The sequence below is a fragment of the Taudactylus pleione genome, unplaced genomic scaffold (genome assembly GCF_031769625.1).
Source record: "Taudactylus pleione unplaced genomic scaffold, aTauple2 ptg000116l, whole genome shotgun sequence".
NCBI classification, from domain to species: domain Eukaryota; kingdom Metazoa; phylum Chordata; class Amphibia; order Anura; family Myobatrachidae; genus Taudactylus; species Taudactylus pleione.
Genome location: NW_028284518.1, coordinates 21,597,169 through 21,614,605, shown reverse-complemented (window position 1 = coordinate 21,614,605; position 17,437 = coordinate 21,597,169). Strand labels below are relative to the sequence as shown.

Genomic DNA, 17,437 nt, shown 5'->3' with positions numbered 1-17,437 from the left:
AAAGATCATACACAAGATAAAATGATATATACAATAATCACCATGCTGCTGAGAGAACACAGTGTCTCAATCAAAAATCTAACATATAAAAAATATAAACGTTAGTTGGTCGTATGAAAGCATAAGGGAATCACCTCTGCAGTAGGTGTCCAAAACCAATATTAAAAAAAAGATCGCACTCACGGTGTAGATATCTCAGTCCCTAGAGCAGAGTAAAAGCTTCTATCATAAGGCCACAGTCGACCAAATCCTTTTATATAGCTTGGAGCCTAGAACCAATCTGCATAGTTGTAGTCAATTATTGCTATTCATTCCACCTATGCACTTAGCTGCTTAGGGTGCTGGTGAATTAGCAAATTAGTCCGTGAGTGAATAGAATGCTGCAGCATGTAATATAACCGTGGAGTTGCAGAGCTGTGAGACAGGACAAAAGGTGCAACTGGCTGATCACAGCCGTCTTGAGTCCGTCTGGATGTCAATCACAGCAGTGTTTGAGAAGCACCCGGTCCAATGGCTTTAAGTTAAGGCTTTGAATGTTGCATCAGCTTGGGTGGTGATGTAATGTAACCCTTACATGTTTCGCTGCTTCTCCTGCACGACGGTTTCATCAGTGGGGGTATCTCTAGGTAATACTGTGGGTAGTTTTAAGCTCCAATCCAATAATGGGATTCATGTGTCAATTAAACAAAATTGGTCCCATATCACCTGAATTTGTGTATGTTGGAGAATAGTATTAAAAATAACTTCTGAAGTTCAGACACTCATCTGTGTCTCACACCACTGTCACAGTGATATGAACATAATAACAACTTCAAGTTCACATAATATAAAATTATCATAACAAATTATTTAAAACAATAATATTAATAATACACATTGGTGTCATTCAGGAGTGATTATAAAATGTTCAAGTGTAGGGAATGAAATCGTCAACATACTTTCTCTGTAGAGATTCGTAAGCAGGACAGACGGTAGCTCTGTGACCCCTTAACTCTAATTCGTTTGGCCTTAAATGTACTAGTATCGCAACCACTAAACAGATTAATTTCTTAGATGTTGCCCTTTCCATTGAGGATGGACGTATCAAAACCAGTACATATCACAAGGAAGTGGACACGAACAATTACTTGAATTATTCAAGTTGCCACCATACTAAATGGAGAGATAACATCCCGAAAGGGAAATATCTGAGAATCAGAAGAAACTGTTCAGACGACATTAGTTATCATAAACAAGCTGATGAATGGATTCTTGCCTTTATTGACCAGGGTTATCCTGTGAGCCTTTTAAGTAGGTGTAGAGCAGAGGTCGACCAAATAGAGAGAGAGAGACCCTTCTGGTAGCTGATAGGATAAATGTCACTAAAAGGGATATGGATAGCCCTATCCTGTGACGGAATATAATATATGTTGGGATAAAAATTCAAATGATTTTGTACAAGAACTTCTCCCTATTGAAATTACATAAGGTTTTATTATCATGCTTAGAACCTACTGCTAAAGTGTTCTTCAAAAAGACTAAGGGCCCTATTTACTACAATCCGCATTTAGAATGCAGATTGTAGTGTGATATTTCAGACTGAATTCACATTGCGAATTCAGGCAATATCATAGGGATTTATTTATTACAGAGCTTGCGATAAAGCTCCATCCCTGCGAATCCCCTCCGCATCCTTATCACTGTATTTTTTCAGAAAAAAACGCTACACCCCGCCCCATGATCTGCCCCCTTCCCCGCCCGCACAAGCCCTCCCTTAATTTCACCTACCTCCGGTCATCGCTGCTCTGGTGATGTCCACCCTCCAGGGCTCTAGTCAGCTGATCTCCCATCCTGCACTGTGACTCGGTCAGCTGTTCTATGCAGCAGCTGACCAGGGTCACAGTGCAGGAGCCGGGAGACCAGCTGACCGGAGCCCCGGAGGACATCACCGGAGCACCGATCACCGGGTAAGTCATGACTTGTTGTCTGTTTAGACCACACAGTCGATCAATGGAGCCCGGCTCTGCTCTGCCTGTTAGAAAAGAGCAGGAGTCAGGGAACCGGTGGAGACCTTGGATAACGCCATCTCCAGGTGGCCTTATTATCACAGGGCTTCCCCCGGTATTTTTTCACATTTTATTTTTAGGAAATCTCAGGCAGATCACATTTCCCATTACAATTATGGGAAATACGATCTGCTTACTAAAAATATGTGATAATTAGGGCTTGGAGTAGAAGTTTACGAATTCTACTCCAATTGCCCTTCAGTTAATTTAGGTGAAACTAAAATAATGTGAAAAGGGTGTGAAATCACCCTTTTTCACTTTATTTTAGTAAAAATAATGTTAATAAATAGAGCCCCTAAGAATCTCAAGAATAAATTGGCTCCCAGTTTTTTTCAGCACAAGCAATCTGGAATTAAGTCAGAGTGGAGCAGGTAAATCCAATAACACTTGCATACCAAAAAGAATTAAAGGTTGCTTTAAATGTGGGAAAAAGAATTGTATCACATGGCAATATATTTGGAGTAAAAAAAAAAAATGTTTACTCCTTTACAATGAACCAGAAATTTAATATTGAACACTTGTATAAACTGTTCCTTTTCTTATGTGATTTATGCAATATCTTATGTATGTGGTATCCAATACGTGGGGCGAACCACTTGCAGATTAAACATCCATTTCCTAGAACATAGGAGGAATATAAGAAAGGGTGTCATGACTCACAGTCACTCTCTATACATGCATGGAGCGAGCGCAAGGGTGACTACAGTATCCTCAGTGTTCTGGGGATTGAATATATCCTTGTCACATGCAGAGAAGGAGATAGATATGCAATACTCTGCAAACGAGAGGCCTTCTGGATATTTACACTAAGGACACTCTTTCCCCAGGGGCTTAATGACTGCATAGAACTAAATGGTTTTAGTAACCGATTCATTTAAGTGGAGTATTAGAGGTACATTTACTAAGATTCGTGTCTGATTGAGTTCTGCCGTTTAGAAACTCGATTTGCATTGCTGAAAATCAGGTGATTTTAGGCTTCCAAAACACTTAAATTTACCAAGAAGCGTGTTTAGCTGAGATTGTATTTCAAGTGGTGTATCTGTTCGAGATTTCTCCCCCGAGTTGCATGTGTCTGACCGCAGCCAAACACTCCAGAGCAAGAAGCCTGCACAAATCATTGACATTTGTGAAGGTTGCTTGTGTGTTTTTAATGTAAAAAAAGGGTTAAGTGTGAAAAAAATGATGTAGGGTCCCCCCCCCAAAGAGCATAACCAGCCCCGAGCACCTCAGCCAGTCCTGGTTCCAAAAATATGGGGGAAAAAATGTGTAGGTTTCCCACGTATATTAGGCTGCTGAGCTAGTCTTGGTTTTAAAAATAGGGGGAAAAAAATTGAGTAGGGTTCCCCCTATTTTTAACACCAGCACTGGGCTGAAATCTGGCCTAAATTTAGTGGCTGCTGATGGGCTGGCGGGTCCGGCTCCAGAAAGTTTCCACGTGGGATGTGCAGTCAGTAGCTGGGTAGCGATGTATGTGGTCACACATACATCACTACAGTATCAACTGATCCGGGTGTCAGTTTGTTATTTTTGCCAAGACCAGTGGATGCTACGGAGACCAGCGCAAGGACTTAGGTGAGTATAGGATTTTTTTTAACAGGTAACTCATTGGAATTCTACTCGGAGAAGCGGACCGAACAGCTGGCAACAGGTAAGTATGTGTGTGGTAGGTATGTATTAAAATTTTAATTACTACGATGTGTGTGTCTTGTGGTTTTTTAACTATTTTTGTACAGTGGGGGTATGGGTGCCAGTTGCCTACTGGCACTTGTAGTTCCACAAGTGCCAAAGGGAAGGCATGCTGACACCTGTAGTTCCACTGTAAAAAACAATAGTTTCATTCAATTTTCCACATTATTACCCCTGCACCCAATGGCAAGGGTTGCGGGGAAGAGCCCTGGGCTACCAGCTTTATGCCTGGGGTGCTTGGGAGAGGGGAGACCCCTTTATTGGGGGTTCCCCACCTCCCCTGAGATCCCCAGCTTGGGCTGACTGGCTTGGGGTGATAATGCTTTAGCTGGAGGCTTGGTGAAAGGGTTCCCTGGCTGTGGCATTATACCCCGACAAGATTTGAGCCCAGTGCTGGTTTTAAAAATAGGGGGAGCTCTACACAATTTCTTTCCCCCTATTTTTAAAACCAGGACTGGCTCAACACCCCAGTGCTGCTTCCCAAAATACGGGGAAACACTACACTTTTTTTCCTGTATTTTTGGGAACCAGAACTGGCTGTGGCGCCCAGGGCTTTTTATGCTTTTTGGGGGGGACCCTATGTCAATTTTTTTTAAATTAACACCTTAGGTATTTTACATGCAGACACATACACAAATCACACTGACCTGTGTATGTTTCTGTCAAACTCGCAGCTCAGGAGGTGGTCTATTTGAAACTTCTATTTAGGTACGAGTTTGCTACAGTTACACCAGTGATTGTAATCACGATTCTTGGTAAACTCCCGAGTTGTATCTTTTTTACTGAAAGCAGTTTCAAGTTTGGTCGATGGTGTATTCAATCGAGTTTGCAGTCTCACACGAGTTTTCCAGTGTAAATAGAGAAATCTCTCCTAAGTTTGTCTTTAATAAATTAGCGAATTGAAAAAAATGCCTAAACACACTCGAAATTGCAATCTCGACCAAACACAGATCTTAGTAAATTCACCTCTAATAGTTTTATATTAGTGGTCTGTGTCTATGTTTGTAATTCAGGAATAAAATAGATATGCTAGATTGTCATTTTTATCATTATAACACATTTCCCAATGTTTTTTTTAACAGATCAGCCTGTTAGTAGTCTTTTATAGGCTTTTGGAATTTCTTTAAACTGTATGCCTGAGATTACTCTTTAAGGGAATATAAATATTAATTCAGATAAACCAAGTAAGCTAGCCTAAATAGTTAATAATTATCTATAGAATTAAAACTTGACTTAAAATATTTAAAATTAACCAATTACTCATTGTTGGAATCAAACCCAGGTCTCTGTGTTGCTGGATGTCAGTTCTACCATTGAGTTACTATCTAGTTTGTTTGTAGACTTGGAGACAGAGAATGTGATACATTATTCTCATCTCAAATACATTTCCTAGCAGATTGGTTTAATGGAAATTCTCTATATGTGGTTGGAGTACCATCGAATAACATGTTTGTGATAGAACTATAATACAGGTTGAGTCTCCCATATCCAAAATGCTTGGGACCAGGGTTATTTTGGATAACGGAATATTACGTATTTTAGATTATTTGCATACTATAATGAAATTTCTTGGGTATAGGACCCAAAACTAAACACAGAATGCATTTATGTTCTATATACACCTTATACACACAGCCTGCAGGTCATTTTATACAATATTTTTTATAATTTTGAGCATCAAAAAAAGTTTGTGTACATACATGAAATTCATTTATGTTTCATATACACCTTATACACACAGCCTGAAGGTCATTGTATACTGTATTTTAATGATTTTGTGCTTTAGAAAAAGCTTGTGTACATTGAACCATCAGAAAGCAAAGGTTTCACATTATCAGTCATGCAAAAAATATTCCGTAATTCGGAATATTCCGTATTTCGGAATATTTGGATATGGGAGACTCAACCTGTAATAACAAATATATTAAACTTTAATAGATTTAATAATACAAAAAGTTAAATGATTGATATTATTAAATAACTTTATGCTGGAATTGAACCAGGGTCTCTGCATTGCCAGGCAGCAGTCCTGGCACAAAGCTACCCTCTGTCCTGCTTACAGATCTTTAGAGAGAAGTATGTTGACGATTACATTCCCTGCACTCGAACATTTTATAATCACTCCTGAATGACACCAATGTGTAATATTAGTATTATTATTGCAATTAATGTTGTTTTGATGATGTTATATTATGTGAAGTTGTTACTATGTTCATATCACTGTGACAGTGATGTGAGACACTGATGAGTATATGAACTTCAGAAGTAATTTTTACTGATATTCTCTAACATACCCGAATTCAGGTGATATGGGACCTATTTTGTTTAATTGACACTTGAATTCCATTGGTGGATTGAAGCTTAATTCTACCCACAGTATTACCTGGAGATACCCCCCACATACTTACCATCCAAGCTGGTTCCATGTTGCAACATTTGGAAGCATCAACTAAAAGCCATCGGACCAGGTGCTTCTCAAACACTGCTGTGATTGACATCCAGATAGACTCAAGCTGGTTAGTGGTAAGCCGTGCAGAAACGTGCAGTCAGGGTAGGCAGGGGAGGCAGAGCCTCCCCTGTCATACTCCTGAGATTTGATATAAAAATGGTTAGACTAATACAAAGAAGATATTTATAACTTATAAACATCTTCTATGTTTATTGTAATCATTTTATAGTTAACACTCACCAGCTTTCTGGAGCTCCCTGGTATTGCAAGGAGACGAGAGATAAGGCAGCAACAGCTCAGCCTCGCTTCTGTATAGTCAGACACTGCTTGCAGAGCTGGGGGCGGAGCCACACCACAGGCAGTTAGCTGCACAGAAAGAGAGCAAATTTGAGGCATCCTTCTGAGTATTTGGGGTGTGCCTTGAGCACTGATGGTCATCTTGGATGCATCATGTGATGAGGAAATGCACTGCAGTGTTTAGAGATTGGAGGTCAGTCAGCAGCAGCAAGAGAAGACACAGTGATGCAGGTAAGAGTATTAATGGACACTGAAGCTTGTGTACTGAGGGGAGAGTTACAGTGAGTAGGGGGTGAGACAGGCTCCCAGCACTCAGACCCATCTCCATGTGTGCCTCCCCAGCCATTGATCTCACTGTCACTGAAGGCGTGTATATCTACTTAAGCGCCTGTGATCAGACAGTTGCACCTTTTGTCCTGTCTCACAGCTCTGTAACTCCACAGTAATATTACACTAATTTGCTAATTCACCAGCACACTAAACAGCAAGGTGCACCGGTGGAATGAATAGCACCTGTTACAGGTGAAAAGTAATTGACTACAGCTATGCAGATTGACTCTAGGCTCCGAGATATATAAAAGGATTTGGTCAACTGTGACCTTATGATAGAAGCTTTTACTCTGCTTCAGGGACTGAGATATAGACACCTACTGCAGAGGTGATTCCCTTATCCTATGATTCGACCAACTAACGTTTATATTTTTTATATTATATATTTCTGATTGAGACACTATTTTCTCTTAGCAGCTTGGTGAATATTGTATATATCATTTTATCTTGTGTATGATCTTTTGATTTTTATGTATTAATATATATTTCTTATACTTTATGTTTAGCGCTCTTTGTCTGGTCAGTCGTTATTTCATTTTATATATATATATATATATATATATACAGGTTTTCTCTATCATCAGAACCTCTTAAGATTATTAATACCAGACCACTCATATTTTGTAACAATTGTCTGCAGTTACAGATTTCACTAGTACTGATCCCATAGTAACATACTAATTTTTAACTCAGAAGTATTTATTTTTTGTGAGGGTTAGTGTATAAAAAGCAGTAAATCATGAAAGTTAATTGTCTACATTTGTTAATCATTTCAGTTTTGCATTTTAAGATATTTTTCTCCGTAGAGTAACATTTTTTTATAGTTATTTTATTTATCGGGTAAAGCAATAATGAGTTGCCCTCATTCTTTTGTTCCTAATTATAAGATCCTGAGTTAATGTTGGCGCTTGGAGAATTTTTTGAATAGTCTTGGTAAGCATATAGAGTCTCTATAACTGTAAAATAACTGCTTCCTTCAGTATTGCAGTTTAAAAACATGTTAAAAAGCAATTTGTTCAGGATGTAGCAATGAGAAAAATTCTTGAATGACATAATCTAAACAATCACGAGTTCAGTGAAGGAGATTTTCCAGTGGAAATCATACAGGGAATAGGAAACTGAAAGTAAACTTTCAGATGTTCAGGACCTCATTCAGAGGTGGTCGCTCGGGAGCGATCGGTCGCACCCAAAGTGACCGAGAATATGCAAAACGAGCGCTCAGTCGCAAAGCACATCGTAATGCGGAAACACCCACAACAATGAAAGCACACCTCCTATCTCCTAATTCAGAGTCGGTCGCAGGCGGCAACCTACGTCAGCACGATTAACACCATTTTCATTGTTAATTGCCTACAAACATCGGTTGAGGCAGTAACCATCGCCAGCACTCGCAATGCTTAAGGTAGACCCTGGGCTACCCTTAGCTCTGCGAGCAGTAGCGTCGTTATTACAACGAGATGACGTGTGTGATGACTCGCTCAGTAATATATGCACGCCCTTAAAACGCCCTTTTTAAGGTCAACCATGCCTGCGTGCGCACCACCACACCCCCGTTCACAAGCACCTTCCCCTGTAACCACCCACAAACGGCACGAAATGTCATTCACAGCTATGACCTCGTAGTGACTATCGAGCAAGAGGATTGTGGTCGGGAAGGGCAGGCTTGCGCACGCGCACTGCCAGGTACACGCATGCGCAGTTGAAAAAAACATCACTCGCTACGTCCAATCGCTCCGTGCGACCGCTTCTGAATGAGGTCCTCAGTGAGGTCATTTGGGCAAATTGATGAAACAAGATATATATATATATATATATATATATACTATAAATATAAATAAGAATTTCAGTACATCTAGTACATCTTAATGAGGCCATAGGAAGTAAATTCACGCCAAAAAAAAATAGTTTTAAAAATCAGATATGCTAATTTCCTTTAGAGCATCATCCCTCTCATCACTTTTTGAAAGGATAAAGTGCCAACCTATCAGCTTCTAACTGTAATTTTCCAAACACACCTGGTAAAATGACAGATAGAAGCTGATTGGTTGGTACTTTATCTTGCTCTACTTTATATCTCTACATGGTTTGATACATCTCCCCTACAGAAGGAAACTGAGCTTAATATGCTAATAAAACACAGAGTAGCTGAAAGTCCCTCCTCCACCAGCACTTTACTCCACACGGCTCTTCCAATTGGTATAGAGTGCAAACATGGGGAATGGGATGGCAGTGGCTGTGAATAGCATGTCAGCTAAACTTTTTAGTGTTAACCAGGTCAGTTTAGATGCTAATCATCCGAACCTTGTGCAAAAGTATTCCTTTTTTTATTTCTAATACAGCGTATTGAAAGCCTCTAATTGGGATATACTGCATATTAAAGTAACTAAATTTAAATGTTTAGCTGAAGGATTTGAATGGTAAAGTTTAATAAAAAGTTTATGTTACAACACATAGACATTTATGCAAATTCATGAAAATGTATGTACTAATTTGTTTCGACCATAACTTGCCATTTGCTTTTTGATCCCTCATAGATGCCACACCTCCTCCTCCAGCCCCTTTTGATCACAGAATTGTCTCTGCCAAAAATGCTCAGATTAATAATTATTATACCGTGGAAAAGACGCAGGTGCTTGGTGGGTAAGTTTGTAACCTGCTGTTTTCTATCTTTCTAATACAATAAATGATCTTCTTAGCCTTTAAGAAATACAATTCTTATCACTATCCAAGAGATATCATCAGTGATAATTCAGATACAGGGTTGAGTTTAGATGGATGTTGCATTTTACGTGGTCCTTTAATCATATGTGAAAAAGTTTTGCTTACATTTACAGTGGAAGGTTTGGCCAAGTTTATAGATGTCTAGAGAATGCATCAGGACTTACCCTGGCAGCAAAAATCATCAAAGTCAGAGGAGTCAGAGAAAAGGTAATTAACATTTACACAATCACTGATCTGTGTCATGTGATCTGTACAAAGAGCTCTAGTTTACAAGCAAAATGAATTTATAGTAGAGATGGCCATCAATGATTAACAACCATTGATGGTTTGACACCAATGGTTGATAGTTTTGCCATCAATGGTGGAGATCCAATGGATCTCCACCATTGATGACAGAGAGCCTGGTGATGTTTTTTTTTTCCCCTGACATGGCCCGTGAAACTCTGTCCAATTCCTTGATTAGCCCACTACCCGCCAGGTCCCTCTTCCTCCACTGATGGCCTTTGGTGGTGTAAATCATCTATGGTCTCTTTCCATCGATGTAAATTACTGATGGCGCCAATTATTTAGACCCATCGATAGCCATCCCTAATTGGTTGTTTTCCAGTTCAGCAAAGCTTCAACTAAAGAGGCGTGGTGCTCAGTGAAAACCACTCTGTGCACGCCTCCCTTATATAACAATGACTGGTTAAAGCACTATTTTTACACAGTTTAAGGACCGCTGACCGCAGGTTAAGTGATGACATCATCTAGTTATATAACTTTTTTTATGTAGTTACATATAAACGCTTCTGCGTTCACTTTTGCACAGTTGTTGGCTCAGCCTCAAGGAAATTTCCAGACTCTTCAGTAAGTCGGAGATCACGTCTATTTCAGGGAGTTTCCCTAACAACAGGGAGAGTTGGCAAATAGGGTTCTAAGTAAAGTGGAAATAATTAATTGGGAGGAAACAATGTGGTTAATCAAGAAATATACTTGTAGATAACATGTAGAATACACCATGCTAATCTTCATGATTACTAATAGAATAAATAGCGAATGTTTATCAAAGAACAAAAGGACTGTATCAGAGTCACACGTAATGCCGATGTTCACAGAGTTGAGCGATTTTTTGCCACTGCATATGTGCAAAAATCTGTAAACACTCCTACGGAGTATGCATTACACAGTATGTACCCACAAATGCGCTGTTATGATTGAGACACACGGCATCAGTAGTGTCATGGAAAAGAGCTGGGTGTTCATGGGCAGTGACTGGCAGGTGGTTAAACAAACACACAGAGATGGTAGCTCTTATGGGTGTGTTATGGGAGTGTTGCAGGCGTGTCGCTGAAGTGTTTGCATGCACAGATGCTCAGTCATTCACATTGGAATCTATACTCAGACAGAAAATCTGCTCCTGCCATAGGGCTGGTGAAAGTTTCAATGGTGCTACCGATGGTGGTGTGTAAAGATGTACCAGGTGGTATTACAGATGCTCAAACCAGGCATCTCAGTCCTTGCCCTTTACATTCACATGCATGGATGTACTGCAGGGAAGGGATTTATAGCCGCATTTGTGTAAAGGCGTAGACGGGCGACTGCAAAATACACGTCTGCGTCCACCTCTGAATCAGGCCCAAAAACCACAAAGCACTATTATCAGTCAAAGTTCAGATAATAAGTGGATTTTTTATCAGTGCAATAAGCGGTGCTAAAAAATAATGATATTGATCACTGCACTGCAAGATCAATACATAGGCCACTGGACGGGATTGGTATGAATGACCGCCGGACCTATATCCGGTGGTTCAAATCCCGACACCAGAAGACCGGCAGCAGTGATAATCAAAAGAAGGTAAGTAAATACATTATCGCTAACCGTTTCCCCCCCTAGCCCTCCCTTAGGGGTGCCTAACCCTAACCTCCCCCCTAGTGCCTAACCCTAACCCCCCCCTATAAGTGCCTAAACCTTCCCCCCCATCCCCGCAGCCTAAACCTAAGTCTCCTGGGGGGGTGCCTAACCCTAACCTCCCCCTGAGGGTGCCTAACCCTAACCCCCCCTCCCCTAACCTAACCCTAACCCCCCCCTTCCCCTAGCCTAACCCTTACCCTCCCAGGGGGGTGCCTAACCCTAAGTTCCCACCGGAGCCCATAACCTAACCCTCCGCCCCCCACAGCTGTCCGTGGCCACCACCTGCCTTACTTTCGTTCAGTATGCTGGGCGTCGGGCTCCCAGCGAAGGGATAATGATAGGCGTCAGGATTTCGACGTCTATCATTAGTCCCCTGTCGGGATTGCACAGTCGGGAAGCCGGCGGTCAGCATTTCGACTGTTGGCTTCCTGACTGCATACCCTCCAACGGGGGAAGCCAATTTTGATTATTTCATTCGGATTTTTTTAACTCCCCAGGACTTCTTCTTAATAATGGGTGTGCTGCAGGAGCACACCCATTATTAGGAAGGTCCTGGGGAGTTTATCGTGGTAGGTGGGGGTGATGGCAGAGAGAGAGAATATGCTTTAAATGCACAAGTAAAGTGGTAAGAGAAACTAAAGATGTAACCGGTCTTGTGCACTAATGTGATACATAGTATGGTATTCCCTATGGCCCCAGTGTATGGTATTGTTCATTTGTCTTTGTCTGACACCCTTCTCAGTACTAGCTTTGTTTTTATAATTGTAATGTTCTGTTTTGGAAAATGTTAAAATATATATATATATATATATATATATACTTTTTTTTTTTTAAAAGGTGGTAAGAAATAAGTAAAAACCATTAATTAGAACTACTTAATGTTACTCTCATTGTTACGTTTGCCAGTAGGAAAGCATTGCTGCATATATGGATAAAGGACACCCGATCAGCAGTCGTCACTCTGTGCCTTGTGCCTTCCATATGGTGACACTGTTTCAATCTGGACTGGGCGATGCAGGGCAGAAAGCAGAGTCTGCTGATCTGGTGTACTTTACCCATATACAGTATACAGAGGTGCCGGCACACACACAGACACACACACATATATATATATATATATATATATCATAGAAAAAAGGGCACTCACCAGGTAGTTGAGAGATAAAATCACATCTTTATTGTAAACTCACTAAAAAATCGTCATAGTAGTCGATGTTTCGGTTCTCTCAGGAACTGTCATCAGGACAGCAGCATAGTTGCAAACAGGACAATGCTTCACCACATACCTTCTTTCTTATAAACTGTATATATATATATATATATATATATATATATATATATCTGGCAAAGGCTAAGGGCATAAAGATACTGGGAGTCATTCAGAGTCGGTCGCAAGCACTGAGCGCTCGCAACCGACTCAATGTTGCCCCACTGGGCATGCGCACGATGGATCCGGCTCCGTCGTGCGCATGCGCAAGACCCAACTAGCGATGGACGCTCCATCGCTAGGGGTCTCGCAGCAGACGGGGCGAGCTGTCGATGGTGACAGCTAGCCCCGTTTGGGAGGTGGGCAGGGGGCTTGCCGTTTGGGGGCGGCCCCACTGACATCATTGCTGATGTCAGTGGGCAGCTTCCTGCTCGATCAGAGCATGAAGCTCCCTGATGCTTACGAGTGCCCAGACCCAACCTTAGGGTCTGGTCGTAAGGTCCGATGGTCGCGATGGTCTTGACCATCGCGACCATCACCCATGTCGGTCGCTAGAGCTGTGGGTGTTAACCCACAGTTTAGCGATCGACAAGGAGGCAGTCGTTCAGGATGCAAGCGGCCGCCCTGATTCAGGGCGACCGCTTGCAACTAACGACCGCCTCTGAATGAGGTCCACAGTACTTGCTTTATACAAGAACATCACTTAAAAATATACTACATTTTGTTTGAAAAAAACTTTATCTTTGTTTTCAGGAGGAAGCGAAAAACGAGATACATGTTATGAACCAGCTCAATCATTCTAATCTTATCCAGCTATATGACGCCTTTGAGTCCCGAAATGACATAATACTTGTTATGGAATAGTAGGTGCATTTATGTTTTCTATGTCTCCTTGTTCTATTTATATTTGGGTACAAAAAACAGAAGTAGATATACTGTATAGTACTAATATGCTTACACAAAATAACACAACAGAAGTAGATATACTAATATGCTTACACAATATAACACAACAGAAGTAGATATACTAATATGCTTACACAAAATAGCTCAACAGAAGTAGATATACTAATATGCTTACACAAAATAGCTCAACAGAAGTAGATATACTAATATGCTTACTCAAAATAACACAACAGAAGTAGATATACTAATGCGCTTACACAAAATAACATAACAGAAGTAGATATACTAATGCGCTTACACAAAATAACACAACAGAAGTAGATATACTAATGCGCTTACACAAAATAGCACAACAGAAGTAGATATACTAATACACTTACACAAAATAGCACAAAAGAAGTATATATACTAATACGCTTACACAAAATAGAACAACAGAAGTAGATATACTAATGCGCTTACAGAAAATAGCACAACCGAAGTAGATATACTAATGCGCTTACAGAAAATAGCACATCCGAAGTAAATATACTAATATGGTTACACAAAATAGCACAACCGAAGTAGATATACTAATATGCTTACACAAAATAGCACAACAGAAGTAGATATACTAATGCGCTTACACAAAATAGCACAATTGATGTAGATATACTAATACGCTTACACAAAATAGCGCAACAGATGTAGATATACTAATACGCTTACACAAAATAGCACAACAGATGTAGATATACTAATGCGCTTACACAAAATAGCACAACAGATGTAGATATACTAATACGCTTACACAAAATAGCACAACAGATGTAGATATACTAATACGCTTAATTATGTATTATTATCATCAGTGATTTTTTTTCTGAAAAAAGGTATCCGTACTAAGCAAAAAAGGAACCGGTACAGGTGGATACAAGATTTATATTACATAAACTTCCATAATCTGGATAAGTCTTCAGCTGCTTATTGTATTCATGTCTGAAATTATTTAATCAATTGTATCCAGATAAAAAAAAAACCCACAGATTAGTATTATAATCTATTTATAGCATGCCACAAAGTCCTGCTGTGCTGTACAGAGCAATTATACAAGCAGGACCAAAACAAATCATGATTACATGCATATACGTAAATGCTAAGTTATGTGAGCTATTGGGGAATGAGGAGACAAGAGAGTTTACATTCTTAGGGGAAAAGATGGGAGTTGTGACACTAAGGAGGCGGGCTGGTCTGTTAGGCTTGAGTGAATAGGTGAGTTTAGAGGGAGTGTATGAAGGAATGGAAGATGGGAGAGAGTCTGATAAAGACGGGAGAGCATTCCATAGAATAGGGGTAGAACATGAAAAGTCTTGAAGATGGGAGTGACAGGTAATGATCACGGGGGAGGGTAGGTGACTGTCAGCAGCTGACTAAATTGGGCACGAGACTGCCACCTTCCACTATTTCTGTTCCTGCTAGTTTTTAGATTCCAGAACACCACCAAATACAAAGACACTGCACATTCAACCAACACTGCCCAAACCATATACAGGATAAAAAGGGATCACCTACAGTGCTCCACTACAATGAACAGTTAAGTAGAAAATAGTAAAAGCATAATTTTTTTCCTAATGGAACTAAGGGCCTGATTCAGACCCACTCGCGAGTGCTATGCGCTCGCAAGTGGGTCGATGGTGGCCTAGTGCGCATGCGCACGACAGAGCGGCTCCGTCGGCGCATGCGCGAGACCCGGATAGCGACAGGCAAACCATCGCTCCGGGTCTCGTACCAAAGGGGGCGTGCTGTCGATGTTGAGTGACAGCACGCCCCCTTTGGTGGGTGGGCCGGGGGAGTGGCTACCCAAACGGAGGCGTTCCCATGTGAACGCCTCCGTTTGGGGGCGGCCCCACTGACATCACGAGTGATGTCAGTGGGTGAGATTTCGGCTCTGTGAGAGCCGAAATCTCTCTGGGGCTTGCGGCAACGAGACCCTACCACAAGGGTCTCGTCGCAAGCCCGATGGTCAAGATGGTCTTGACCATCGCGTCCATCTTCCTGGCCACTCGCTATAGCTGTGGGTGGTCACCCACAGCTATGCGAGCGGCCAGGAGGCCGCTCTAAAAAACAAGAAGGCCGGCCCTGATTCAGAGCGAGCGCTCTGTCAGAGCGTCCGGCTCTGAATCAGGCCCTCAGTTCAAACCGGGAATATACCAAACTCTATAGAGTGGAGGTCTTTTATACATTTAATGCAGGTGTGTAAGTGGCAGTTGCCAGGATCTATAGCGCCACCCAGAGATCCCCATTCATATTCAGAATATCAAAGTGAGGATCCCTAAAGGATCTAGCAGTCTAAGTTCCAAGTATACTACGGTCCAGCTTTGAAGGGGGGAACTATAATATTCTAGTTGTGGTAAGTTAGTCTTCTCTTTACAATTTTTAAAGTACCCTTTTTAGTCACCTAAGACAAGTATGCTGAGCATTTCATCCACGTGGTTTACCATTAACCACTCCTTTTGATATCTGAAATATGTAAAGGTCTAACTAACTACTGTATAGTACAGTGTATAGTACAGTACAGTAAATATATTGAATGTATTCTGCCATAACAAAATAATTATTTTGCCTTTAGTTCCATATGGGCCACAGAAACCTAAGTCACAAAATTAGAAAATGCTGAATTTAAAATGGTACCCTTCATCAGACAAGATATGATAGACTCTCAAAATGCATATTTATATGAATTGCATATATGACAATGCTAGTACTATACATTTAGCGGCAGATGCCAAGTGACTGCTACAACAGTTTGAGAAGCCTATTCTGTGTGAATTCGCATTGGCATGTGAATTAAACATTCAAATACTCTAAAATACTTATATAAAGTTATTTATTGCACAATGTAACAGTAAAAAGGATGCAACAGGTTGCTCTTAAATCAGTGTATATTCCTAAAAAAAAAAATCACAATAAAATGGCATAAAAAAAACATTAAGACAAAAAGAAAATATAACGTCTCTTATGTGTATACTCCACGGGTCTATAATTGGTCCCCTTTAATGGCTATTAGTGTGAAAACTCACCACAGCAGATTTTTTTCTTTTTTGGGTATAATCGATATTGTATCTAAGTAGATCTGTCAACAACAAATTAGTTTTTAAAGGAGCAAATTTACAAAGTCCTTTTAATGCTAGCCCGGTTAAAAGGATCTCCTGGGCTAAATTCACCTTAGTGCCTTGAACCTGTGTAAGATCATAAGAGCCGTAACTAGACTTTTTGGTGCCCTGTGGCAGAGAGAGCATTGGCGCCCCCCCCCCCATAGGGACACAAGATAGTACACCTGAAAAAGGGCCATGGCATCATGGGGAAGGGCCAGGGTAATGATAGGGGAGGCCAGGAGATGCTGGGGATAAAAGAAGAGGAAGCTACAAGTGAGAATGATAATAAGCAGACAAATTGACAGGGCCAAACAGCACCCCCTGCCCTGCGGTGCCCTGTGCCATGGCACTGGTCGCACTACCCTAGTTACGGCCCTGAAGATCATTAGCGCCGGTGCATAAAACGCTGTGCCATTTAGCTGTGTACTCACAGTTTGTTATACCTCGTCCCCAGACAATGAGCGACTGGCATGTACAACCACGTTTACTTGTCACCAGTCCGATGGGTGAAATCTCCCCCTTACACAGAGCTGCTATTCCTGGTGTCACCATGCAGCATCTGTTTAGGGGCACACCTCTTGGTTAGCGGTCAGCTAAAATGATGTCTCCAGGCAAGTTGTCATCCACTGCGGGCACCAAACAACGGGGTGTCTCTAACCGGGTTCGCTCCATTTTCTGGGAGCTTTTTCAATGGGAGCTTTCTCCGTTTGAGTATTTGAGTGTTTAATTCACATGATTGAGTAGTGCAAAAAGTAATATATATTTATT

At 41.0% G+C, this 17,437-nt stretch overlaps 1 protein-coding gene across 4 annotated transcripts in view; it reads left to right on the top strand.

Annotated features, from left to right (window-relative positions):
• The window catches only part of MYLK4 (myosin light chain kinase family member 4), a 212,506-nt gene that overhangs the window by 173,826 nt on the left and 21,243 nt on the right, over positions 1 to 17,437 (top strand). For 3 of the 4 annotated variants that reach the window (XM_088471724.1, XM_088471725.1, XM_088471722.1), the window contains 3 exons: positions 9,342 to 9,447; positions 9,642 to 9,735; positions 13,383 to 13,492. In XM_088471724.1, coding sequence (XP_088327850.1) covers positions 9,342 to 9,447; positions 9,642 to 9,735; positions 13,383 to 13,492 — 310 coding nt within the window. The remainder of the gene's footprint in view (positions 1 to 9,341; positions 9,448 to 9,641; positions 9,736 to 13,382; positions 13,493 to 17,437) is intronic. The other variant, XM_088471723.1, reaches the window with a different exon arrangement.